Source organism: Patella vulgata, chromosome 3 (assembly GCF_932274485.2).
Source record: "Patella vulgata chromosome 3, xgPatVulg1.2, whole genome shotgun sequence".
NCBI lineage: Eukaryota > Metazoa > Mollusca > Gastropoda > Patellidae > Patella > Patella vulgata.
Window position 1 is genome coordinate 15549109 of NC_065881.2, and position 26973 is coordinate 15576081.

The following is a 26973-nucleotide window of genomic DNA, read 5'->3' on the forward strand; positions in this document are numbered from 1 at the left end:
GTTTTTTCAATGTCAAGCATGGAATTACATATGGTTTTCATATGTTACTCTGAAGTATATGCTTTTCAGCCTTTAAAGAGCGAGAGAGATGGAGAAAATGCGTAAACATACACTCAACACAAATGAGATCATTTCAGGACTAACACATGGTTTAATTTTATTTCAATAATTCACTTGCTTGTAGAGGTCTTACAAATTTAGCAGTGGAAGGAAACCAGAAGACCTTGAGAAAACCCATGAGGTTGGTCCTACAGTTTCCTCCCGCTGCTAAAGACCCCTACCTACGCGCAAGTGAATTTTTGAAATTAATCATATGTTAGTCTTGAAATGACCTAGTCTTGTCGAGTGGACTTTTAGTCCTGTTTCCCCTCTTGTTCTCCAGTTTCCTCCCACTGCTATAGACCCCTGCGGTCAAGCGAATTATTGCAGTAAAATTGTACCATATGTTAGTCCCAAAATGACCTAGTTTGTGTCGAGTGTAAGTAAAACCTCATTTCTATCTATTTATCTATTAACTGAACATTGTGTAAAAAATTATTTGCCATCCCACAGACGCTAAACACAAGCCAGTACCACCTATAAATGTTGGGTAATCAGATTGAATATATCCCAGGAGATTATCCACTGTCGATATATTGGATTGTTTTTCTTTATAAAATGTTAAACAATCAATTAAAGTACATTTTAGCATGGATTAAGTCATGAAAAATTACATATTGTCTGATAAATATAGGATGAAGATCAGCGACATTGATAGACACGATATACCATATAAAAGCACGGGTCCAAAGATCTGTTGTCGTAAATATAGCCAAAGTGGTGACTTTGACAGACACAATATGCCATATAAAAGCATGGGTCCAAAGATCTGCTGTCGTAAATATAGCCAGTGTTCTTTAAAGTTAATAGAATAAAAGGTTCTTACTGTTACATGTCAGTAACTGTTGATTTGATTTATTGATCCTTGCGACCTCAACCTAATGTTACCATGTTTCTTCTACACCAACTCATGGATAACAATACACTCACATTTTTGCACTTCACAGATTTTGACAAGTACATATTTATGTTAAAAATAACTCAATCTTAGAATTGATATTACAAACAGTCGGTCTGACGATATGCCATAAATATTATTGATCTGATTTGAATTTTAGGTCAGTGTGATTATTGACAAATTTATCTTCTTAGTTTAAATTTAAGCATCAGCATTGCTGATAAAAATAATATCTTGGTTTTTATACGCCCACATAGAAAGAAGGAACAAAATTCAGGAACCACACCATGGGTTCCAACTTGGCAATATATGCTGGACTGCTGGTCATGAGAAAGAGTTTTTCTCGTTGATTTTTATAATTCTTGGAAAATGTGCCGCTCCACAATATTTTGTCTTTAGAGAAATATTTTGATAACGTTTGCAATGTTAATGATAATTCACATTACTCTCTGTCCCATTCTGTGGTAGATGTTGGTTTATAAATCCTGCAAATTTGGTGACTATATCTTAATTGGTTACAGAGATCATATGATGTACCTAAGATTTTCATACTTTTTTCAAAAAATACATGTGTGTTGTTTCCATGGCACCAAAAAAAAATGCTAGTTTTCCCTTATTTATTACATTTCCTAACTACTTGTATTGTTCTCAGTTCAATATTAAAAACATTATTTTCGGGTAGGGCCGTAGCCTCATAACCTTAAAATTTGACCCATCAATTAATGTGCACCTGTAAAACTAGCATATTTTGGCTAAGACATGTAATACAAGACTACACTTACTTCATGAACCTTGTATTGACAGCACAGAATGTGATAATAGAGACTTGATTTTACAAAGCACTTTGCACGTAACAATTATTTGATTATTATTAGAATATTGTCTACAGGCTGGGTGTAGTTTTAGAATATTGTCTACAGGTTGGCTGTAATTTTAGAATATTGTCTACAGGCTGAGTGTAGTTTTAGAATATTGTCTACAGGTTGGGTATAGTTTTAGAATATTCGCTACATGTTGGTGTGTAGTTTTAGAATATTGTCTACAGGTTGGGTGTAGTTTTAGAATATTGGCTATGGTTGGGTGTAGTTTTAGAATATTGTGTATAGGTTGAATGCAATTCTAAAATAATGTTTACAGGTTCCGTGCAGTTCTTGAATATAATATTGTCAGTTAAAAATAAATTTAATATTTCCTTTTTTATTACAGATCTGAAGCAGGTGTTTTAATGGCCACAGCATATTTTACCAAATGTCTAAGAATTGTTTATTCTCCACCATTATTAATAGGTACAGTATTTACATTATTGATTTAGTAGAAACTTTAGAATTTAAAACTGTTATTTACTACATGTTCGGGACTGTACAGAGCAGTGGAAACGTATGGCTGGGTTCCAGATTTCTTCACTTGATTGAATATTTGTTGTTTATTCTTCGGAGCCACAGTGGCTAAGTAGGTAAGATGCTGGCTCGCTAGCCTGGAGGTAGCAGGTTCACACCTGGTGTTGGCCAAGAGCGTTCATTGGGATATTCAGACGTGGTTTCTCTCTGTGATGCAGGACGGAGTGCTTGACAAGGACAGCTGTCTAGACATTCAGATGGAATGGAAAACCGAGGTCCCTTGTACATATTGACGTGCACGTAAAAGATCCCTTGGCAGTTGGAATTCGATATAAGAGTAGACCTTAGTGCCACTCTCCGGGCAAAATTTCCCTCATAGCACACTGGATGGTGTATGCCGGTCTTCATTAGCCCAGTAGGAGCAAAACAGTAGGACGTTAAACCCCATTTCATTTCATTTCTTGTTTATTCCTTGTGTAATGTCTGTGTACTTTGCTTTGCATGTAGTGCGGTTATCCTGCACTTACTTTTTAGAATTGATGTAGTACTATCAGACTTCTTTCCTTGTTGTGTTTGTGATCGTAATTTATAACACTACAGGTTAAATGGTTGCTACAACTTTATTGTTAAGCTGTAATGACTCCGAAGGTTCCTTGTTCACAATAATAACAGCTGTTTGAAATACCTGGGTGACCTCTGACCAGTCTCGCTCAACACCCTCTTTTATAACCCCTAATTTCTGCACGTCTTAGATTAGCCTTGACGTTAATTTCAATCCCAAATATGGAATAAACCTCTTTATTTCTCAAGTCCAACCTCATGGGTTTTCTCCGGGTCCTCCGGTTTCCTCCCACTGCTAAAGACCCCTATGCGCAAGCGAATTATTGAAATAAAATTAAACCATATGTTAGTCCCGAAATGACCTAGTTGTGTCGAGTGGACGTTAAACCCCATTTCTCTCTCTCTCTCTCTTTATTTCTCAGATAGAATATGATGGATATTTTGACAATGGTTATGATTTTAACAAAATACCACTGTTTTTATGTATAAATATATATTCACGTTCATTAAGTATGTGTGATTTGACTTTATAGACAGAGTGAAGCAACAATTTTTCAAAGAACCAATATTGTCTTAAGGACCAATGTGCTACATTGAATAAAGGAATAAAGAAAGTGTTAAGCTTATTATAATTCTATAATAGATTCACACACATTGTTATTCACTTTATATTTCATTTAATATAGTTATTACATTCTCAGGACACCTGTCAAATTTTGGTCTTCTCTAATATTTATAAAAAGACAGGCGACATTAGTTTTCCATTTTGATAATACTATTAGAATAATATATAATAAATATTTACATCAGTATGAATATATAATTGAATTATGACAGTTGGTAGAGAATTCATATCGCAGTTTCAGTGATTCGTAATTATATATTGTAAAATTCAGTTCCTGCTTTGACTATTTCAAAACCAATTTGAAGATAAAAATGACATCAATCAGTTTTCATGAAGACCTATAACTGGCAGATAATTCACTTCAAATCAGAGCATTTTGATACAAGAAGTGTCTTTTAGATGATACTTTTTAAGGGCAGTTGTTAAATTGAAATGTATGCCATTATCACATATAACATTGTCCAGTGCCAAAGTAATTTTAACCCTTTTGACTTTGTGGAAAGAAACAGCATCTCCACCATTTTAAGATTTGATTTATGGGTAGATTTTAAATTTAAATGCCATCATATTGGCACTGATAAAACCATAGATTTTTATTTTAGACATTTTTTGCTGTCATTTCATTGGCTGAGAAATATATACATATTTTAGTCCATTTATCAGTTCATTGGCAGAGAAATTTAAATCTTAAACTGTCTGTATATGAGGAAATTTAGATATATTTTATGTAAACATTTATTACTTAAAGCATATATCTGTTCCAATCTTAAATACTTTTGTGTAAAATCAGGACGATTTCTTAAAAATAAGATATTTCAAGACGATATTCTCAGATTAGAATTTCATCAATATAGAATATTCTGGCATTGAAATGTAATCAAGACTAAAAGACAAATAAAGACTTTCCGACCATATACAATAAAACATATTCTAGCTAAAATCGTATTGTTCCAAACACCAAAGTCTATTACAATTTGATTTAAAACCATGAAAAATTCACATTTTTTTATGTTAATTCCTATACTGGCCAGTTGATGACTGAAGGATACCTCATCTCTATCCATGACCATCAAAGGCCAAGATGTAGGCATCATTAGGACGTTACACCATATTACATTAAATTTCGTGCTTCAGTCCTACTGTAGGATGTTTACATTTCACTTAATGTTTCAGTCCTACTCCTAGTTGGATGTTACACCCCATTGCATTTCATTTTGTGTTTCAGTCCGAGTAGGACTTAAACACATTATTACATTTCATTTTATGTCTCAGTCCAAGTAGGACATTACACCCCATTACATTTTTTTTCGTATTTCAGTCTTAGTAGGACGTTAAACTTAAACACATTACATTTCATTTCATGTCTAAGTCCAAGTAGGACGTTACACAACATTATGTTTCCTTTCTTTTAATCGTTAAATACCAAATGTTTTGTAAGTCTTTTGGCTCATTGCTATTTTGTTTCCATCCTTATTTTTGTTCTTTGAGTGGCATACAATATTTTTTGTTAGTCTTTTGGCACATTGCTACTTTAAGTAAGCTATCTGAATGTGAGACAATGAGTGGTTGTCAGTTTAGGTTCTAGATACATCAAAATTTGAAATATTGGGTAATGGTGCCAAAGGGTTAAGGTTAGCTATAATACCTCATGAATGTCATGCAGACACCATTAAAGTGTCATATTTTTTTTACCCGACCATATGTTTTTTTTACCTTCTTTTTATATTAGAGTTTTCCCATTTTCTACTTGGAACGGATAAAGAGGTTGAAATGTTGAATGATGAACAGCCTACCATTAGAAAGAGATTATTAGAGAGATGTGATCATTTATCAGATGAAGTAAGTAGCCAAAACCTCAATAAAAAATTGTCAATTTATTATTTCATAGCTTGCAGAAAGCTTAAAGGAACTAAGTCGCTAATATTTGGGACCTAGAAATTGACACAAATGCGTCACAACGCATATAATAATGTAATATGAATGTATATAAACTGATTTACATTCAATCATTTCTGTTTTTACTGTAATTTCTAATCCGTTAAGTTCAACGAAATACACCACAAATCTCAATCTACTGGATATTTCCAGAGTCTGGTTATACCAGTCTACACCGAAATTATTTATTGCGCATGCTCTCCAGATAAGAATATAGCGTCACCGTTTGACATGACTTATGGAATATGTCTAGCCTCGTTCTTCGAGCCCCTTGTTACAAATGACGCTGAAACGCATTATGGTACATGATTCATGTACCAATGGTAAAATGTTTATTTTGTCTTAAATATTGGATATGAGAAGCCCACTTTTTTCCAGTAAGATCACAACATCAATGTTGATTTAAATTGACAAATAATTCGTGTTTTCAATGTCGAAGAATTTGGATGATATTGAGTTAGAGACTTAGCTACTTTAAAGATAGTAGATAAAGAAAAATTTGGGAAAAAAGAAAATCCTGGGTGTAATATTCTTGAAAAAACAAGGATGGTTTAAATACGTAATGGGGATTTTTTTTTCTGGTTGATTCTAACTGAATATTGGATTTTTGTTTCCCTATTTAACGCTAACAGAATATTGTTTTATAATAATGTTTTGAAAGAATCATTTAGAATAACACAGTTGTGTCAAGTTAATCTGACATTTAACCATGCCATTTATTGGGATTAATATACACTGTTGTTTGTTATCTGTGAACATACGAACTATGTTTTAGAATTTATATTTGTCTGTTCATAAATTGTCTGATTAATAAAACAAAATATAATAATATGGAGAACGGAAAAGGGGAATATTGAAATTGGAAATAAGGCAGCTTTCACAAACAATCTCATCAACGAATTGAAAATGATGAATACCATACTGTTCTTTCTTAAATGCTTTTAACATCATTTCACAAATGAAAAATGAAAGTGTCTAATACTGTTGTTACATGTTGGTTATGCAATTTTACTGTGTTTTTGAAAGTAAAATTGAAAACATCAAATACTGTTCTTCCTTGCATGATTGTTATACTTCTAACTCCTTTTAAGGTTTACTGAAAACTAAAATATCATAAGGCCTGTCATTGAGTCAACTGGCGTGGTTTCGAGACGAGGAGTAGGGTCGCCTGTCCAACCTCGTGGGTTTTCTCCGGGTCCTCCGGTTTCCGTCCACTGCTAAAGACCCCCACACACAAGCAAATTATTGAAATAGTTTCTGTAGAGTGGACGTTAAACCCCATTTCTCTCTCTCTCTCTTGAAACAAAATATATAAGAGCTATTGTCCAGCTTGTACCGGTATTAAAAATATACTCTCCCTTTACTCTGTATTGAAAACAAAATGTATTGTTTCATAGGAGCCTTGATAGAGAGTTCATTAAAAATCATTAGATTTATATAGTTTTTGTTGAGTCATTTGTTTGTTTTGTATTGTTGTTTTTCTTCAGGTGAGTGTGGTAACAATGAGATTGTTTGAAACTTTACTACAAAAAGAAGAGGAATCAATATTTCACAATTTGATTTTACGGAACTTGCTCGGCAGAAGTTACATTACTTTGGACACCATTAAAAAAAATGACAAGGAAGTCAACAGAAATTCTTTACAAAAAGATGATGCTTCGTCCTGTGAGGGTAAAACTGAGGTTTTATCAGTAACTGATACTCAAGATCTTACGCAAAAATCGCCAATCAAAACTGGTGTGTGTTTAAACAATCTTAAGGTTGAGCGTGACGGGGAAAAGATGGAGAGTGATATTGGTGAATTATCAGGGGAAAAAACTGCTGATGAGAATGTGCAAGATGATGTGTTAAGACAAACTGTCAGCGATGAAACTGTCAAATTACAAGTTGTACACAAAGAAATGGAGTTAAAGATAATTGAGAAAACAGAAACGGAAAAACTACTTGACAGTATTGTTAATGATGATTCTCCTGATAGAGAAATAGAAAGTGGCAATGGTGAGTAATATTTCATCTCTTGTTATTCAATAGTGAATCTTTTTTCAGCCTTTTTTTTGTTATTTCTTATTCAGTGAGTAGGTCATAAAGAAAATATAACTTGAAATGAAAATAGCCTTTTGGTTATATATATTACCTGGCGATCTGGAAACAGAAAAGTTAAGCAATTATTAAAGATACATTATGGGAGATTAGATAAAGAGCTGGTAGTTCTCACTGTAATAGTTAAAAACCAGATAATGTAAAGAGAATTTGCTGAAAATGGTAGTTCTCACTGTAATAGTTAAAAACTAGATAATGTAAAGAGAATTTGCTGAAAATTTCAGTCAAATTGATCCACTCTGAACCAAGAATTTAGTGATTGAATTTTCGGCCTAGCCTCGATCATCATTACCAAAGTAAAACATAGTCTCGATTATCCATTTCATGATTAAATCATGAATGAAAGTTGAGCAGCAGGCTAGCAATGACATCGAGAGTTGATTATGGTCTGGATAAGTTAATTAATGTCTAATTAATAATTTAGATAACATTTCTGGCCTAAAGAAAGACCTAGAATAGAACTTGCTTAATGTACATATATGTTTAAATACTAAACAAAAACTGTCTGTCCATCCGTCATCCCGAATCCCCGGTTGTAAGTGAAAAGGAGTATGGTCGCCTGTCCAACCTCGTGGGTTTTCTCCGGGTCCTCCGGTTTCCTCCCACTGCTAAAGAACCCTATGCGCAAGCGAATTATTGAAATAATATTAAACCATATGTTAGTCCCGAAATGACCTAGTTTGTGTCAAGTGGACGTTAAACCCCATTTCTCTCTCTCTCCGTCATCCACAATTGCTAGTGGAGGCTTTAGAAGCAACAGTTATCATCGGATTGACTTGGAATTTATACACAATTTGTACATGAGCCAAATAAGACTATTGATTTTAAACAATTTCCAAGTTATTGTCCTTCATCACTTTGTAAAATCTTATAGATAGATACTCTTGAGGATAAAGTTATCACCAATTGAAATTTATCCACAGTGCTTATGTGCCTGTGATGAAGAATCCTATTGATTTTCAGCAATTTCCAATAATTACTCTTCGAGTTCTGGCCCTTGATCACTTAGAAAATTTCTTTCGAAGTTGGTGCACAATATTTATATTTTTAAGACTAAGAAACCTATGTATTTTAAAAAATTCCTGATATTACTATATGAATTATCACTTTAGAACATCATGTGAAATGCTTAGATAGGTGCACAATATTTATGTTTTTAAGACAAAGAAACCTATGTATCTTAAAAAATTTCTGATAATTACTATTTGAATTATCACTTTGGAACATCGTCTGAATGCTTAGATGCAAAAACTATCAATCATTTACCATAACAATTTATACAAAGCATTTGTGTTTATGGGATGAAGAAACCTATTTTCAACTGTTTCTGATAATTACTTGCATTGAAACATCTTGTGAAATCCCTAGAGCGTAAGTTTTTCATTTTTCATTCAATTACGTCGAAAGTTATTCTCAATGTTTCTGTTCACAAGATGAAAAGCCTCCTGGTTATATATTTGATGCCCCAAACATCTAAAATTTTCTGATTACTGGTAGATATTTTTTATTCTATGTTAACTCCAGTAAGAACTAGAAGTCAATCATATTTTGATTATTTCATGTGTTGTTGCCCTTGACAAGTTTTAGTACACGTTTCCATTACCTGAAAAAGAATAAAAATGTCACAACCTTTATGGATTTCCTCAAAAGACTCAGTTAATGTGGCGTATGTAATCTATCTTTAATTTCTTCGGGCGCTTTTAAGACATTGAGAACTTAGACCTCTGTGATATGTACTAACCACACTTGTATGACTCATCTATTTTATTATAATCCATGACTGGGACTATTATACATGTAGTCTATCACTTGGACTATCTCATATTCCTTAAGCAATGGCCCGAGAAATCCCTCTCTGGCCATTGCTGGATTGGTTTCTGATACTTGAGCTTTTGAGGGAGTGTGTCTGTTCTTCCCTTCAATCAAATCTATTCCAAGTACAGCAACATGACAGCCCTTCGTTTAATCTGGGGTCTTCCCAAAACAACCTAGGTTGTGTCGAGTATACACCATTTTTCTCTCTCTCTTTAAATCATAAGGTCTGTCATTGAGTCACATTGTGTGGTTTCGATTCCCTGGTTGTACGTGACAAGGAGTACTGTAGGGTTGCCAGTCCAACCTCGTGGGTTTTCCCTGGGTCATCCATTCTCGCCACACCACTAAAAACCTGTACTTGCAAGCAAATTATTGAAATAAAATTGTACTGAATTAGTACTGAAATGATCTAGTTTGTGGTGATTGGATGTTTTACTCAAGGATATTCAGCCTTAGTGTCTAGTCATTCGGATAGGACGAATAACCAAGGTCCTATGTACCCATTGCAATTGGCATAGAACCCTCGACAGTTGCAATTTGAAATAAGAGTAGGCTATAGCCTCGCTATCTAGGCAAAATTTCCTTCATTGCACACTTCATTGTGTAACCCCCGACAGTTGCAATTTGAAATAAGAGTAGGTTATAGCCTCGTTGTCCAGGCAAAATTTCCCTCATAGCCCACTGATTGGTGCATGTAAGATATTACATAATATCTGATCAAATAGGAAATCTATTCAGTCGTAAATGGCATATAATTAGCATATGAGCGATCTTGATCGCCTACGTCACATGTTTCGACCAATCACTAGACCGATGAGTGGAAGTTTCATCTGGAATTTAATAGTTTTTTTCTCATTTTGCCATGAATCGCGGGGCCCCCGGCCCATGCCTAAGCTGGGCTTTGAAGTACACCACATTTCCTGAAAATTGGATAGCGCAAAAGGTGCACTGTTTGAAAGTGTCGATTCGTTCTATCATTTCGCTTTTATCCAACCAGTCAAACAGTGCCTAACAAATGCTTGTATATTTGAAAGGGATGTGTTTCGGTATAATTATGAAAAGATTTTCTAAAATAGAATTAAACCACCATGGAATTCACTTACGACTTTAAAGGGTACAGGACGTTTTCACAAGCGAGTTCGTCTGCCATCGAGGGGGAAGCCCTCGAAAACTGATGACATAGCATGCAAAAATGGAATCACCTTGTTCTCGATCTTGGAGTGCATCTGAACCTCTCTATTATTGTATAAATCTCTTGATAATTTTTAGATAAATTAGTTTTGTGAATATAATCTCTATATACACGGTAATCTATATTTTGTTAAATTACTATGGTTATAATGTCTAGACATGTGTTAATCTCTCTCTATCTCTCTCCTGGATTTAAAATGACACCCTATGAATCTTGAGACAATAATGAATTTAAGTGGTGTTCCTCTATAAGAAAATAGTAGACACACATTGACTCTACCAGAAAACTCATCAAGTTCTTGTTCAAAAAGTTGCCTTTGATGGAAAATTCTTTAATAGCGGTACTTTCAAAGAGATGAACTCATTTTATTTTTTTGTTTGTATTCTGCTGCATAATTGACGAAGCTACTCAGACATATTGTTGACGTAAAATATTTATATCTACATGACGAGTAACCATAAAAAAGCCATAATTATTAATTTGAAGTAAAGATTTTATGGTGTCTTTTAAGCATGTTCTAATAAAGGTCTGGGTGGGTGTTGATATGTAATGTCTGTAAATTTCAGTCTTCAATGATTCTGATTTGAAGTTTGAAAAAATTGGCCATAAAATAAACTTCCTCAATTTAATGGAAATTGTCGACATTCATATATAGCATAGGGTATACTTTGATATTTCATACAATCCTCTCTAGACATTAACGATTACATTGACGAATATAAGGTAGTTTTACTAGTACAATATTTACATAGATATTTCATAAAATCAACTGGATATTTGCTCATATTTTTGTAGACGCATTTGTCTTATTTGTTATTGTGATATTTGAACACATGGAGTTTACATTTCTTTTTCAAATTTAACAAACCATGTAAAGTGGACCATATGTGACAGTATATATTGGTGAGGTCTTGAGAATCCTGAATTGAGAGATTCTTTTCTCTCATTTTAATCTTCTCTTATACTGTCATTGTTTTTTAAGGCAAGCTATCGCTCTCAATCACCTTCCGCTCACCTGAATGTCGACCGAGGGGAGTTTTTTTTCCCTCCGCTTAAAACTGAAAATCACTCTCCTTTACATAGTCATTGGGAGTTTATTATCATTTATGAAACCAGGAATGACCCCATTACATGCATTTATTGATCTTAGAACCATTTCCCATTCACATAACTAATCACTCTCCTTAATATCAGATCACTCACCTTAATTTCTAAATCACTCTTCTTATCAAAACTGGGAGAGTTTTTTGGGGGAAGCGATTTTTTCAATTCGTTGATTGAGGGGAGCTTTTTTTTGGCTCTCCTCTGAAATACAAACAACAACGACTGCTTATATGATTATAATTTAGCTTTCATGACACTTACAACTAACACCCACAACTTAGGAAAGTTAATTCATCGACTGGATGTGGAGGTCGGAAATTCCCACATGCTTGGCTAGACGACGATTGGGTTAGGGTTACATGTACATGTAGGTAACTCTAACCCGAAATGACCTGACTAACCTGAAAATAGACTACAATGATTGTCTACCGCTATTTCCAGGGTCCCCATTGCATACACCGCATACTTATATTACAATATCATATTTATGTGGACGTAACTTTATGCACAATGTAAGTCTTGAGTATTCTCAGGTGGGCTTATCTGTAAAGATACGGGTGGGTTGGATGGCCGAATGGTTAGCCCGTGCGCGTTGTATCATAAGGTCTGTCATTGAGTCAACTGGCATGGTTTTGATTCTGTGGTTGTACGTGACAAGGAGTAGGGTCGCTTGTCCAACCTTGTGGGTTTTATCCAGGTCCTCTGGTTTCCTCCCACTGCTAAAGACCCCTACATTCAAGTAAACTATTGAAATAAAATTGAACCATATGTATTGTTTGTCCCGAAATTACCTAGTTTGGGTCGAGTGGACAGTAAACCTCATCTCTCTCTCTCTCTCTTTCTCATTGTTATCCAAACATTCATATTGCAACAACCTTTATGGACTTTTTAACTGCTATGTTTTTTATACCTTGTAATCTATCTTTTTTTATTTACCATAAAGTTTTTATACAACCACATGCAAGCAAATTATTGAAATAAAAATGAACCGTGTTAGTCCCGAAATGACCTAGTTTGTTTCGAGTGGATGTTAAACCCCATTTCTTTCTCTGTGTGTTATGATACCCACTGGAACTGCACACCACCTGATCCAGTGATAAATGTGGACATTATCAAGCATCTAGAATATTTTAAACTTTAATTATTTCGATTACTGTGTTGAAAGGTTCATAAAGTGCATGTAATGGATTTATAGGATGTGTCTGGTGGTGTACATTTCTTTTCAGTGCCAATTCAATGGAGAACATTTCGTTCTGACACTGATAGAGAAACCCTATATCAGGTCTAGCAATTTTACAAGTATTATTAGAAGCTTCAAGATATCATTGATATGTTTAGCTTGGAAAGATTGCAGGACTCGTTTGATGATCTCTGCGTCAAGTTACACAATTACTTGTTATTGGATCTCAAAAACTCAAGTATACCTGAGTATAGTTCACATTAAAATCTGTTCTCGAGTACATATTATCTTTTCATCTACCATGACTTTATAATCACTGATCACAAATTAAAAGCTTGTTGACTTTTGCGAAAGTTATTACTCTGACTGAAGTGGACATTAAGTAGAAGGGTATCGTCTGACTGAACACGATTTTAATAATGAACTATATGACTGAAAAACACAGTGTTAATAGATACCAATATAACATGTAATCTATGTGTTTACACATAGTGATTAATGGAGCATTCATACTCAAATTTAACTATTTCTCTAGTGTATTGGTTATTAATTGTTTTTTTATTGATTGGTGTAACTGACTTTGATATATCAACTGGTTGTTATCAGATCTCTTATAGATGTTGTAGAATCAATTCATTATGTCAACAATGTACTTCTGTTACTAGTTGGTAGGTTAATGTAATCTTACATAAAGCCCGTCTACACTACTGTTACTGGCTGGGAGGTTAATGTAATCTTACATAAGTCCTTTGTATATTACTGTTACTGACTGGGAGGTTATTGTCCTCTTGCACAAGTCCTGTCTACACTACTGTTACTGGCTGGGAGGTTAATGTACTCTTACATAAGTCCTGTCTACACTTATATAATCTCTTACATAAAGTCCTTGTTATACTTTACTACTATTCGTAGCTGGGAAATTACTGTTCTCTTATAAGTCATGTCTACACCGCTATTGCTGTCTGGGAGGTTATTGTTACGGTATATTACATAAGTCCTGTCTACACTTATGTGATCTTATACATGTACAAACATTCAGTCTACACTTTATTACTATCCACTAGCAGGGAGGTTATTTTTCACTTACAGAAGTCATGCCATGTCTCAATCAATATAAGTAAAGTGCATTTGTTTATTTGTTTAATGATCTTCCTCTGATCAACATTTTTTTGTTTCTTTATAAACAATATTTTATTTGTATTAACGCTACGGTATTCAGTTAGATGACGGACAACGAAACAGCTCCATGGGTTTCTCAAATATACAATAGTCTGGAAGCTTTAAAATCAGAAAACATTTGAAGAGAATAAGATTACACATATATGAAATAAAAAAACACAATACATATCTGCAGTTAAAATCAACATGTAGTGATTGTACATGTACATGCAGTGCAAACATTTCTTTGGAAAATAGGCTTGCTACAATGTTAGACTGTATTCATTCCTTGTATTATTAATTAATAGTTCATGATCACTTCATTATATTTACATTTCTATTATAAATTCACCCTTTATCATAATACAGTAAGGACTTTTGTGAAATGGTGGCTTTAATGGTTTAAATTCTTCTTTTGGTTGATGTTGTATTATTGATAGACGACAATCTACCAAATGCTTTTGCAAGTTGTTCTGCTCTATCGGTCAGATCTATTAAAAAAAAGGATAAAAATTTATCAAGGAGTATCGTTAGATTATCATAAGGTAATCAGTGTTTCCATAGGCCAGTATCATAAGGTAATTAGTATTTCTATAGGTCAGTGTCATAAGGTAATTAGTATTTCTATAGGCCAGTATCATGAGGTAATCAGTATTTCCATAGGCTAGTATCATGAGGTAATTAGTATTTCCATAGGCCAGTATCATGAGGTAATTAGTATTTCTATAGGCCAGTATCATGAGGTAATCAGTATTTCCATAGGTCATTAACATGAGGTAATTAATATTTCCATAGACCAGTATCATGAGGTAATCAGTATTTCTATAGGCCAGTGTAAAACTGTAACATGAAGTAGTTTTTATTTCTATAGGCCAGTAATTAATTGTGGACGATCTAGAGGCTAATTTTAATATCCGATTCACTTTAAATTTATATACAGTGTTTACGGTCATGAGATGAAGAAGCCTATTTATTTTCAGCGATTTCCAATAATTACTGCCAGAGTTATGGCCCTTGATCACTTCAAAAAATCTTATGGCCGCTCTAGAGGCTAAAGTTAATATCCGATTGACTTTAAATTCAGTGTTCAAGGTCATGAGTTGAAGAAGCCTATTGATTTTCAGCAATTTCTGATAATTACTGCCAGAGTTATGGCCCTTGATCACTTCAAAAAATCTTGTGGACGCTCTAGAGGTCAAAGTTAATATCCGATTGACTTTAAATTTATACACAATGTTTAAGGTCATGAGACGAAGAAGCCTATTGATTTTCAGTGATTTCCAAGAATTTACACAGATCAGTCTAGTAAGGGTAGGGTATATATATGATAGGGTAATGCAACTCAGGATTTGACTCATTGTCCTTCTCTATAGATTTGTGTGCAGCTGCTGCGTATATGTGATATGTCACCTATATAGGGGCTTTTGTATGTCGCATCTGTTTGGAATGGATATGAAAACAATTCATACAAGCTTGATAAAATTGTATTATTAGAACAAGTGAGCTGATAAAAAAGTGAATGCTCATTAGAGTAATTTAGCATAACAGCATATATATACAGTTTCAGAGCATTCATTAAATTTTAAGTACCAAATCATATGGATTTTATATAATCAGGAGAATAAGGCATTGCATCTTGTGGCTTAATACATGTGGCATGTAGTAATAAATACATTTATAGATGACTTGCGTTAAAGTCTCTTTGTGTTATGTTAGCAATATTGAAATCTCTTGCAAATGGTTAAATTCCTTTCAGTATTTACCAAGATATGAACTGAAATTCCATTGATCTATGCTGTACCCAATTTAAATGGTGCAATTTACTTTTTCTATATTTCTCTCTTCTCACTTATTTTTCTTGACAGAATCTGTCAACAGCACTGGTCTACATTTTTATACGCCCACATTTTTATGTGGTCATATTTTGTCATCAACCCTGTCCATTCGGACGTCCGTTCACATTTGTTTCTGGTCACTCGACAGGTCACAATTTTTATCTGATTTATATTCCAAAGAATTTGGTTCATTTTTATATTGGCATGTATCGGACGATAACTTCATGGATTATGTACTCTGATTGCATGAACAATCATGTTTTTAGTTGTGGCCGCTCGAGAGGTCCTAATTTTTTTCCGATTTTGATGAAACTTATATTTATATTCCACAGATCTGGGTTCCTGATTGTTCTACTTCCATCTCTGGCAAAATGTGGGCATATCTTGCATGGCAGCCTGCTTGTTTGTTCTAAGTTGATCTTTCTGCTACTTTGCATTCACGATATTCTAATATAAGAAGCCCATCGTCATCTTTATCTTTTTTTCGAAATCTAAGTCAGGAGATTATCTACATTTCTTATTCTGATTTTAATTTCTTAACAGAATGTTAAATAATCAATCTCAGGACGGTACGTATTAGAGTGGATTAAAGTAGCTAAGTCTCTAACTCAAAATCATCCAAAGTCTTCGACATTGAAATCACGAATTATTTGTCAGTTTAAATCAACATTGATGTTGTGATTTTACCGGGAAAAGATGGGCTTCTGATATCCAATATGTAAGACCAAATAAACATTTTACCATTGGTACACGAATCGTGTACCATAATGTGTTTCAGCGCTATTTGTAACAAGCGACTCGAAGAACGAGGCTAGAGATATTCCACAAGTTATGCCAAACAGTGACTTCATATTCTTATCTGGTGAAGATGCGCAATACAATACTATCAGTGTAGACTGGAATAACCAGACACTAGAGATTGCCATTCTATTGAGACTTCTAGTGTATTAGAAATTACAATAAAAAAGGTAAAAACAAAAACGATTGATTGTAAATCAGTTTATATACATTCATATTTCATTATTATATGTGTTGCGACCCATTTGTTTCAATTTCTAGGTCCCAAATATTAGTGATTTAGCTCCTTTAAGCTGTGAGAAATTTAATATTTTCCGAAAAATGCAAATTGTGCATATACATGTATATAGTTACTTTAATTCCAGCATGGAATACGGCGGCTGGGACGTTCTGAATATAGTTTGTCAATGGTGGTTGATTTAGTATTTTGATAAAACTAATAAACATAGTATCAATAATGAGATGATTGTTTCTTTGTGATTTATATTGACGTTAGACGTGACTTAGATTTATAATCATTAATTTTCAATTAAATTCTAATATAAGGTAATAAATCACTTAAGGAAGGTCATTAGAACCATTTATTTTCATATTTCTACATTTAAAATACATTTACCATTCATGAAGGACATGTTCACAGTGTGCAATGGAGAATAGAAAATGTGGCTTAATTGGAAATGTGCACAAAGTTTCTGATTTGAATCACTAACTGAAAAATTCAGTGGCATGACAAACGGAAATAAGAGAAATATCATTTTATCACTTCAGATGTTATCTTTGAACTGAATTAAATCTCATTTCTTCCAATTGAGATGACAGAACTACGTGGATTTGAGTCAATGATAAAGGGTACTCCGGTTTCCTCCCACAGGAAAGACCCCTGCGTGTGCACTAAGATAATGAAAAAGACAACTTGTCTGCGATATCACCTTTGGTGGAAGCTGACATTAAACACAAAGAACACCGAGAAAGTTCATCAGGATTTTCCAGAGTGGTTCCCCCACTGCGATGAAAAAAACGAGGTCCTGTGTAAACATAAAGAAAAGAACCCTTGACAGATGGAATTCAATATATGAATAGATAAAATTTCCCTAATACTCATAGCATATACAATGTGGCATATACCATCTTCATTAGCCCAGTCGGTGAACTCAATGAACTCTCAATGCCATTGAAATATGTTTTGTGAATATCGTAAAAATGGATAATCAGGACTTTGTTTGTTATCGTAACAATGGTAGCAATGTGAAGGCTAGGCTGTAATTGATTTGCTGATAACTAGGCTCAGAGTGAAGTAATTTGACTGAAGTTTTCATCATATTCTTTCTTTATCGATTGTTTAACTATTTTAGTGAGAACTGTCAGCTCTTTATCTAATTTTACCAAATGCCCCTTTAACTGACTGGGTAAAATATCCCTCATCATCTAGATGGGGTATACCCATCTTAAATTGTCCAGTTGGTGCAGAAAGATAGGACTTAAACCGCATTTTATTTCATTTCTTTAAATCTGTGATATAGAAAACAATCTTCATGAATTGTGTATGATCAGCTTTTTGTTGTCATGATAAATTTCTCTTGTCATTGAGCGGAAAATGTTCTGCTGATTTTTTTTGAAAGAGTGTTAGAAAGCTTATCGGTGTACAGGGAATTTTTGGGATTTAGATGGAACAAGAAATCATAAACCCATTGAATTTGTAATTTATTAAAAGATATCTGATGAAATATTTTTCTGTTCATTTTCATGACCCGAATAGTAATTTGACCCATGAGAGTTCTGTGGCAGGACACTGACCTCTAAACCAGAATGTCCCTCAGGGGCTACTGTGTACTTAACCATAGAAATGAAACTTACTGCAGTATGGTATGTTAGTTTCAAATAACTAAAGCTTTGTGTTGACAAGACTCTATACCCCATTCTTTTTCACCCACAGATCTGTTAGTCACAAATAACTGAAACAGAGAGAGAGAAATGGGGTTTAACGTTCACTCGACACAAACTAGGTCATTTCGGGATTAACATATGGTTCAATTTTATTTCCATAATTCGCTTGCGCGTAGGGGTCTTAAGCAGTGGGAGGAAACCGGAGGACCCGGAGAAAACCCACGAAGTTGGACAGGCGATCCTACTCCTTGTCACGTACAACCGCAAATAACTGAAGCATTGTGTTGACAAGATTCTATACCCCATTCTTTTTCACCCACAGATCTGGAAGAAGTATTATTCTTATTCAGCAATATCGTATGTCTAAAATGTTTCTCAAAAATGTCCTTGAATGATGATAAATCCTCATTTTTATTTTTGTTTCGTTTCCACCTGATACATGTATATGTAGTTGTGGATTATACAGTGTTTAAAATTTACGTCAGTCCGTCAGCCTGGCGCCGATAAATAACTGGACGGGCCGACATCTTTTTATATTGAAGATGGTGGGTAGGCCCTATGAGCTGACTGTTTTTGTCATGGATATCACAGATTCATTTTACGTTTGAGACAAATAGTATCCCTACGCTGAATGAATATATAAACCGATTTATAGATGGTCTGTATTAGTACATAAGAGACAAATAATTCCTATCAATTTAACAATTTAATCCTACATCCAAATTACTGTAGCGAACAGCTGAAAATATCGGTAGACAAAGTTGTCGATGGATGTTGGCGATTGTCTCATCAGTAACTTCAATTTGATATTCTTGAAAATTTTAAACTTGAATCTGTGTGGTGAACAGCTGAAAATTATTGCTGGACCGGTTGCTGGTCAATATTGATTTGGGCCATTTAGGCATGCATCAGCCAGTAGCAAACCACTGTTTGACTCATCCTTAATTTTAAGAGAGAGAGAGTTCACTTTTTTTCATTAATTTGCTTGTGCGTAGGGGTCTTTAGCAGTGGGAGGAAAGCGGAGGACCCGGAGAAAACCCACGAGATTGGACAGGCAACCCCACTCCTTGTCACGTACAACCTGGAAATCAAAACCACACCAGTTGACTCAATGATAACTATTCGGCCATCCAACCCCCCATAATCTTAAGAGGAATATCCTTAAGGATTTTAAACTTGAATCCGTATGAAAAAGCTGAAACATAATGGTAGATCATGCAGTTGTTGACCGATGTTGATTTGGGCCAACTGAATATACATAAGCCGATACTGTGCAGCTCATGACTAATTTTAGTAATTTTAGAATGATATTCTTATCTTCATGATGTAAGCTTGGATCATCAGTGTGGTGAACTAACTGAAAAATACTGGTATATCACATATCAGTCGATATATTGATCTCTCTATCTAGTGATTTTAAGCATGATTTATTGAAAATCTTCATGATTTTAGGCTTGAAACAAACTGAAAAATACCGGTAGGCTATATCAGACGATAGTGTAAGCATTAATCACTAATTTTAATGATCTTAAGAATGATATTCTTCAAGGTTTTTAGACTTGAATCTGTGTACCGTATATAAGCTTGTAAATGTTTATATATGTCCTTTACTGATATTTCATCATTAAAGACCACATCATTGACATTAATACCTAGTTATCAGATTTAACAAGGGCATTTATACATTATAGTTATACAGGTATTATGTGTGTCTAGTCTGTCCTTTTCACAATTTTTTTAACAAAAAAATTACTCTATTTTTTTATAAGGTTTTTTCAGCCAGACAACTTAAGTAACATGCAATAGTTGAATTATCTAGAAAAACAGATTAATTTTAACTTGTCAAGTATGTGGTTATTGATAGGAAAAACCTCAGGATATTCAAGACCCACAAATCCATTGTAATTCCATCAAATTAGGATTTTGAATTCACAATAACAGGCATAAGAATTTTTAAACTCATGATAACAGTAATTGGGGATTTTAAACCTACAATAACTGTAATTCAGATTTTAAACTTACAATAACAAGATTAAACTCATAAAAACAGGGTTTTGAACTTGCAATAACAGGCGTTATGATTTTGAACTCAAAATAATTGGCAAATTTTATATTTCACACCTACCCATCCACAATGAATTCAAATTTTGTTTTTGCCATGGTTGTTTTTTTCAGCAAAAGTTAGAAATAATTAAATTTTGAAGTTGCTCATGCTAAGGAATGTGAATGTGGGTCTTTATTATATAAGGAACTTTTGTTATTAAGGTGATGCCAATTCTTTTAGTCCTTGGAGATTTCCCTTTCTGTACAGAATAAAAAAAAGACACTGATTTCTTACTTTCTTGTATTTCAGGTACTGGTACCGATACTCCAAAGTCATATCCAAGAGCTGAAGTACATAAGATTGTGACGAGGTAAGCAAACATTTAATTAATTGCATTTTTGCACACAGCTAGAGGATACATTTTATTTCTTAATTACTGGTTTTTAAAAGTGGCTTTGTATACAATATTATGTTAGTTGAACATGTGTTGTTTTGGGGGGTTTGTTATGTATATTATGTATATAACATGAAGTTTTATTTATTTTTGTAGTTTTTTAAGTTTATTACCAGAAGAAGCTAAGTCATCATATCAAACAGCTGATAGCGGTTACGATATGTATTTAAAAGATGCACATAAACAGGTCTGTAATACATGAGATCTTTTCCATATTTCTACCCTCCATTTCTGAAAAGCTTTTTATTATATTTTTTAGTGCCCAAATGGTTTAACCCGTGTGCTTTTTATCCTAAGACCTGTCATTGAGTTGAGTGGCATGGTTCAATTTTTCACTTGTACCTGACAAAGAGTATGGTGACCTTTCCAACCTGGTGGGTTTTCTCCGGGATGTTCGGTTTCCTCCCATTACTAAAGACCCATACACGCAAGTGAATTATTGAAATAAAATTAAACCATATGTTAGTCCTGAAATGGTCTGGTTCGTGTCAAATGGATGTTAAACTCCATTTCTCTCACAATGAAATGAAATGGAATTCGACTTCTTAATAATCTGTACCAACCATGCGCTGAAAGAAATTTTGTCCAGACAATGCCATTTCCATTTACTCATGGGGAAACTAGTTTGAAAAATCCTGTGGATGAACGGAACCTCCTGGTGTCCAAATGAAATGAAAACATATAATGCTCTGTAATTTTATATACATGTCTTTTTATCACCCTCTGATTCTTTATTTCATTTAAAAAGATAAAAAAAACACAGACAATGGAAGACAGCTCTGTAATTAGTACCAACTGTTTATTTAATAAGAATTGTTGTAACTGCTTTAATAGAATTATCATCATGTGTTTCAGTTCTCTAACGTGGAACAAATGTGTAAACCATGGAACTGGCCATCTGAACCTGTTGTTGATAAAGATTTTAGTACTGAGCCGTTCTGGGAAGGATCATTTGTAAAAATGTTATTAGATAAATTGTCAAGAACACTGAACCAGGTTTGTGATAATAAACAGCAGGTGTTATTAGATAGTGTAGCAGCAGTTAATAAATCTCTCCATATTAGAGAGTATCATCTCCAAGGTCACACCAATATTATTCGGTTCAGCCGAAGACGATATTAAGTGCTATGGAGTTGATAATCTGGAATGATTTGCAGAAATTTTATGAATGAATACTGTTATTTGTATGTAATTTATAAATAGTAATGTGTCTTTATATATGCCCACATTGAAATGTGGTCGTGTATGTATTGTAGTCGCCCAAATACGTCCGTCTGTTCGTCCGTCGGTCCGAGAGTGAACGCTCTAGAGGCTAAAGTTAATATCTGAGTGACTTTAAATTTATACACAGTGTTTAAGGTCATGAGACAAAGAAGTCTATTGATTTGCAGCAATTTCAGATAATTACTGCCATAGTTTGAAAAATCTTGTGGACGCTCTAGAGGCTAAAGTTAATATAACCAATTGACTTTAGATTTACACACAGTGTTTAAGGTCATGAGACGAAGAAGCCAATTGATTTTCAGTGATTTTCGATGATTACTAGAGTAATTGCACTTGAATACTTTGAAAAAATCTTATGGACACTCTAGAGGCTAAAGTTAATATCCGATTGACTTGAAATTTATACACAGTGTTGAAGGCCTGTTGATTTTCAGTGATTTCTGATTGTTACTGCCAGAGTTATAGCCCTTGATCTCTTTGAAATATCTTGTAGACACTCTAGAGGCTAAAGTTGATATCCAATTGACTTAAAATTTATGCACAGTGTTTCAGGTCATGAGATGCAGCAGCCTATTGATTTTCAATGATTTCCGATAATTACTGCCAGAGTTATGGCCCTTAATCACTTTGAAATATCTTGTGGACACACTAGAGGCTAAAGTTAATATCCGATTGACAAATTTATGCGCACTGTTTAAGGTCATGAGACGAAGAAGCCATTGATTTTTAACTATTTTCAATTATTACTGCCAGAGTTATAGCCCTTGACCTCTTTGAAAAATCTTGTAGAAGCTCTAGAGGCTAAAGTTAATATCTGATTGATCATAAACTTATACACAGTGTTTAAGGTCACAAGACAAAGAATCCTATTCATTTCCAACAATTTCCAATAATTACTGCCAGAGTTAATTAAGGCCCTAATCACTTTGAAAAATCTTTTGGACACTCTTGAGGCTAAAAATCCATTTCATTCATTCACTCAAGAGGCTCAAGTTAATATAAATTGTTTAAGGTCATGAGACAAGCAACCGAAACAATTTCTAATGTTTTCTGATAATTACTTCATGGGTTATTACTCGTAATTAGATTTTCATGTGGTGTAAATGTTCTCATTACTGACAAAAGAAAATACTTGTTGACTGCTTGGACGACTTAACTGCTGTGGGCGTATATCTTTTATTTCTTATATTTCAAATTATAAGAAATTGTATTTACTGATGTTACTGGGATTTTATCTAAAGTCATAATAAAAATATGATTTAGATTCAGGTACAAGATAGTTTATAGACAATTGCTGATTCTGGATTAAGATAAACATTTTATAGACATATACCGTTTCTGGTTGAAGACAAATATTTTATAGATAATTACTGATTATGGATGAAGATAATTATTGTATAGATAATTACTGATTCTGGTTAAAGATAATTACCGAGTGCAGTATACTGATCATTTGATTGACTGGCGAATGGAGATTCATAACACACCTATTTAATTTCAGAGATTTCTGATACCGGTAATTGTTGTCTGGAGTTCTAGCCCTTGAACTCTTGATCGTATGATTGACTTTGAATTAACACACAGTATTTACAATCATGAGATAGTTTAAACAGTATTTATTTTGATACTATTGTACAATTTAAAGGCATAAAGAATAGGACACAAAAACTAGCCAAGGAGGCTTGTATTAATTTGCTTCCTTGACGGTCATGAGATGAAGAGGTCTGTTTATTTTCAACAATTTCTGATAAGAACTTCAAAGTTATTGACCTTTTTGGACTGCTCAGATGACTTAACTGCTTGGCGGATGTATGTTTCTCTGCTTGGTAATCCATCTTTTACTGAAATCAAAGAGATCTTGTGATGATAATTGTAAGCAATTTGGGGGGTTGGATGGCCGAATGGTTAGCACGTGCGTGCTGTATCATGCGGCCTGTCATTGAGTCAACTGGCGTGGTTTTGAATCCCCGATTGTACGTGGCAAGGAACAGGGTCGCCTGTCCAATCTCGTGGGTTTTCTCCGGGTCCTCCGAATTATTGAAATAAAATTAAACCATATGTTAGTCCCGAAATGACCTAGTTGGTGTCGAGTGGACGTTAAACCCAATTTCTCTCTCTCTCTGTAAGCAATTTGTATATAGGTGCATGTATACAGCCTTTTTTGTCCAAAGACCAAGAATCTAGGTTGGGGATTATTCTTGATTATAAAGGGCATTGTTTTATATTTTAGAGTTATCCTGTCAATCTGCTAGTGACATCATTGATATCCCGAGTGGCCATATTGCCACACCCTAATATACAGGAATATTTACTGGATCCTTTCATACCAATGGATCCTAAAACTAGAACATTACATAATGTTTTAAAAAAGGTAAGTAAACACGAAACTAGAATGCTACGTGATGTTTTAAAAGAGGTTAACATTATTCTTTTTAACATTACTTCGGTTAGCTATACTGTAAGTAGTGACAAATGCATGTAGCATGCACATGACAGGATATGTTTATTTTTTCTAGAACACATGACTTATGTATATAGCTAACAATTTTATTTTTTCATTTGCTTCAGAAGATTTTCCATTCATTTTATTCTTTCAAATTTTGAATCCCTAGAAACCATTGAGCAGGTCTAAACTATGAATGAAATTTTTTTATAAATTCAAATTTTATTGTAGACAGTAAAAAACATCTTAAAACATTTGGTCTTGAAATACATGGAGCTGCCATTTCTACTTTGAAAAGATTTCTCTAAATCTGCATCAAAAAACATCATAAGCAACTTAATATTGCATTTTCAGTCAGGATGAAGGATGAAAGAACAGGGAAAATAATTTTGTTAATTGCATTATTTGACATAGGTCTTTAAATTTATTTTTCTTCTTCAGTAGAAAAGCCGCTTTTGTTAAAGATAATATATAAGTTGGAATAGATCTGAAAACAGATTTATTAATTGCATTATTTGACATTGGACTTGGAATTTATTTTTATTGTCAGGAAAAAAGTCTTTTGTTAAAGATAATTTTTAAGCTGGAATAAAGTTAAATGTTTCTCTAGACATTTTATCAGATATATCTGTAGAACAAGAAATAAATCCATTTGACTTGTAATTTCAGAATAACATGTAATAGATTTTTTTTCCTTCAGATTTCTGCTGAAGTTTTGGTGTACATGAAAACAGAATCAGATTTCCAGAATAAACTTGGTACGGCACGAAAGAATTTAATGGGTGCAGCAGAAACAGTTAAGAGGTAGGATATTGAATAAATTGATTCAAAGAAGCGAATGAAAGTAAGAGAGGTTGCATGCTAGTATTAATTGAATGTATTCCAAGTCTTTGCCAGAATGCCCTTGATATTTTATTCAACTATTTGCATTCTGCATGTTGACTGACCAATATGTAAATACAGTGCATCGTTATTGAAAATGTGACAGAAATGGCACCAATACTCACACTGGTTCTATTTGATGGGATTTATTTGTGAATTGTAATCCATCAGAATACATGCAAGGATATTCATACACCATTGTAGAAACATAACCCATTATCAGAAGCTCGTTATTTAATCATTCTTAAAGGAGCCAAGTCTTTAACTCAGTATCATCCACAGTATTCGACAGTCCAAACATGACATATTGGTCAATTTAAATCTACACTTTCATGTTGTTACCTTACCGTGAAATGTTGGGCTTATTGGGCAATTTAAATCAACATTGATGTTGTTATCTTACCGTGAAAAGTTGGGCTTCTGATATCCAATATTTAAAACAAAAGCAAGCGCCAGTTGTATGAAGCAATTCGATGAATGAGGCTAAACATATCCCATGTAGGAGAATACTACCGGTGTAGACTGGAATAACCAGACACCAAAGACTGCCATTCAATTCAGACTGTGTTTTTGAGATTTTGATTTTTAAAAGACCTTATGTCCTGAAGAGATTGTTCGACTTACCCTTTTGAGGAACCACAGATAAAAACATGCAAATGCCATTGAAAGCCGTAAAATGGTAACTTTGTCTTCATGGAAAATTCCATGCATTATGGTTGCAAAATCTCTTTAATGAAACTGAAGTTGGTTAACATACAGACTTCATTCAGACCTGCCAAAATGAAAAGTTAATCATGTAGCGCTTTCCCCATCACTAATCAAAATAGCAAAGGTCAGTGCAACTCGACGTTTAATTTTACCTTAAATCAGAAAGACCCTTGTCCTTGTAGTCTGGGGTTCAATAGAGATCAAACGCTCTTTTCTTGTTGATTGAGTATCTAAATGTCAAATAGTCTGGGAGAATTCACATATAATGATTGAATTGAATAATTGGCGAGAAAAAGGTAAGAAGAGTCAAAGTAAGGTTAACAAATATAAATCTTACTTTTAGTCTGAAGACACTATGTATTGTGCTATGAGGGGCATTTTGCCTGGCCAGCAGCATTTCTGTGTACTCTTCATCAAATTCCAACCGCCAAGGGTTCTTCTACCTACATGTCAGTCAGTTATATAGGACATTAAAATATAATGTAGGATAGATAGTAATGTCTTGGCCTTGCGGTTAGCAGATACAAACCAAATATGTTTTAAAAAATCAAAGAGGCATATACATTTCAGTATGACTTCAATGTAAAACATGTAATCAAAGCGAAACTAATGTAAACTTCAAATGGCGATAACATACTTTCGGATTGATCTGTTAAAATAATTTACCGATCGATGTGTATTTGGTTGTGTTTGGTTT

At 33.9% G+C, this 26973-nt stretch overlaps 1 protein-coding gene across 2 annotated transcripts in view; it reads left to right on the plus strand.

The window, feature by feature from the left end:
• LOC126816158 (FHF complex subunit HOOK interacting protein 2A) overlaps positions 1 to 26973 on the plus strand; it is a 59461-nt gene that overhangs the window by 15147 nt on the left and 17341 nt on the right. For both annotated transcript variants that reach the window (XM_050542392.2, XM_050542393.2), the window contains exons 9-16: positions 2204 to 2283; positions 5250 to 5359; positions 6943 to 7453; positions 20875 to 20935; positions 21116 to 21206; positions 21875 to 22015; positions 24474 to 24614; positions 25387 to 25490. In XM_050542392.2, the coding sequence (XP_050398349.1) occupies positions 2204 to 2283; positions 5250 to 5359; positions 6943 to 7453; positions 20875 to 20935; positions 21116 to 21206; positions 21875 to 22015; positions 24474 to 24614; positions 25387 to 25490 (1239 nt within the window). The remainder of the gene's footprint in view (positions 1 to 2203; positions 2284 to 5249; positions 5360 to 6942; positions 7454 to 20874; positions 20936 to 21115; positions 21207 to 21874; positions 22016 to 24473; positions 24615 to 25386; positions 25491 to 26973) is intronic.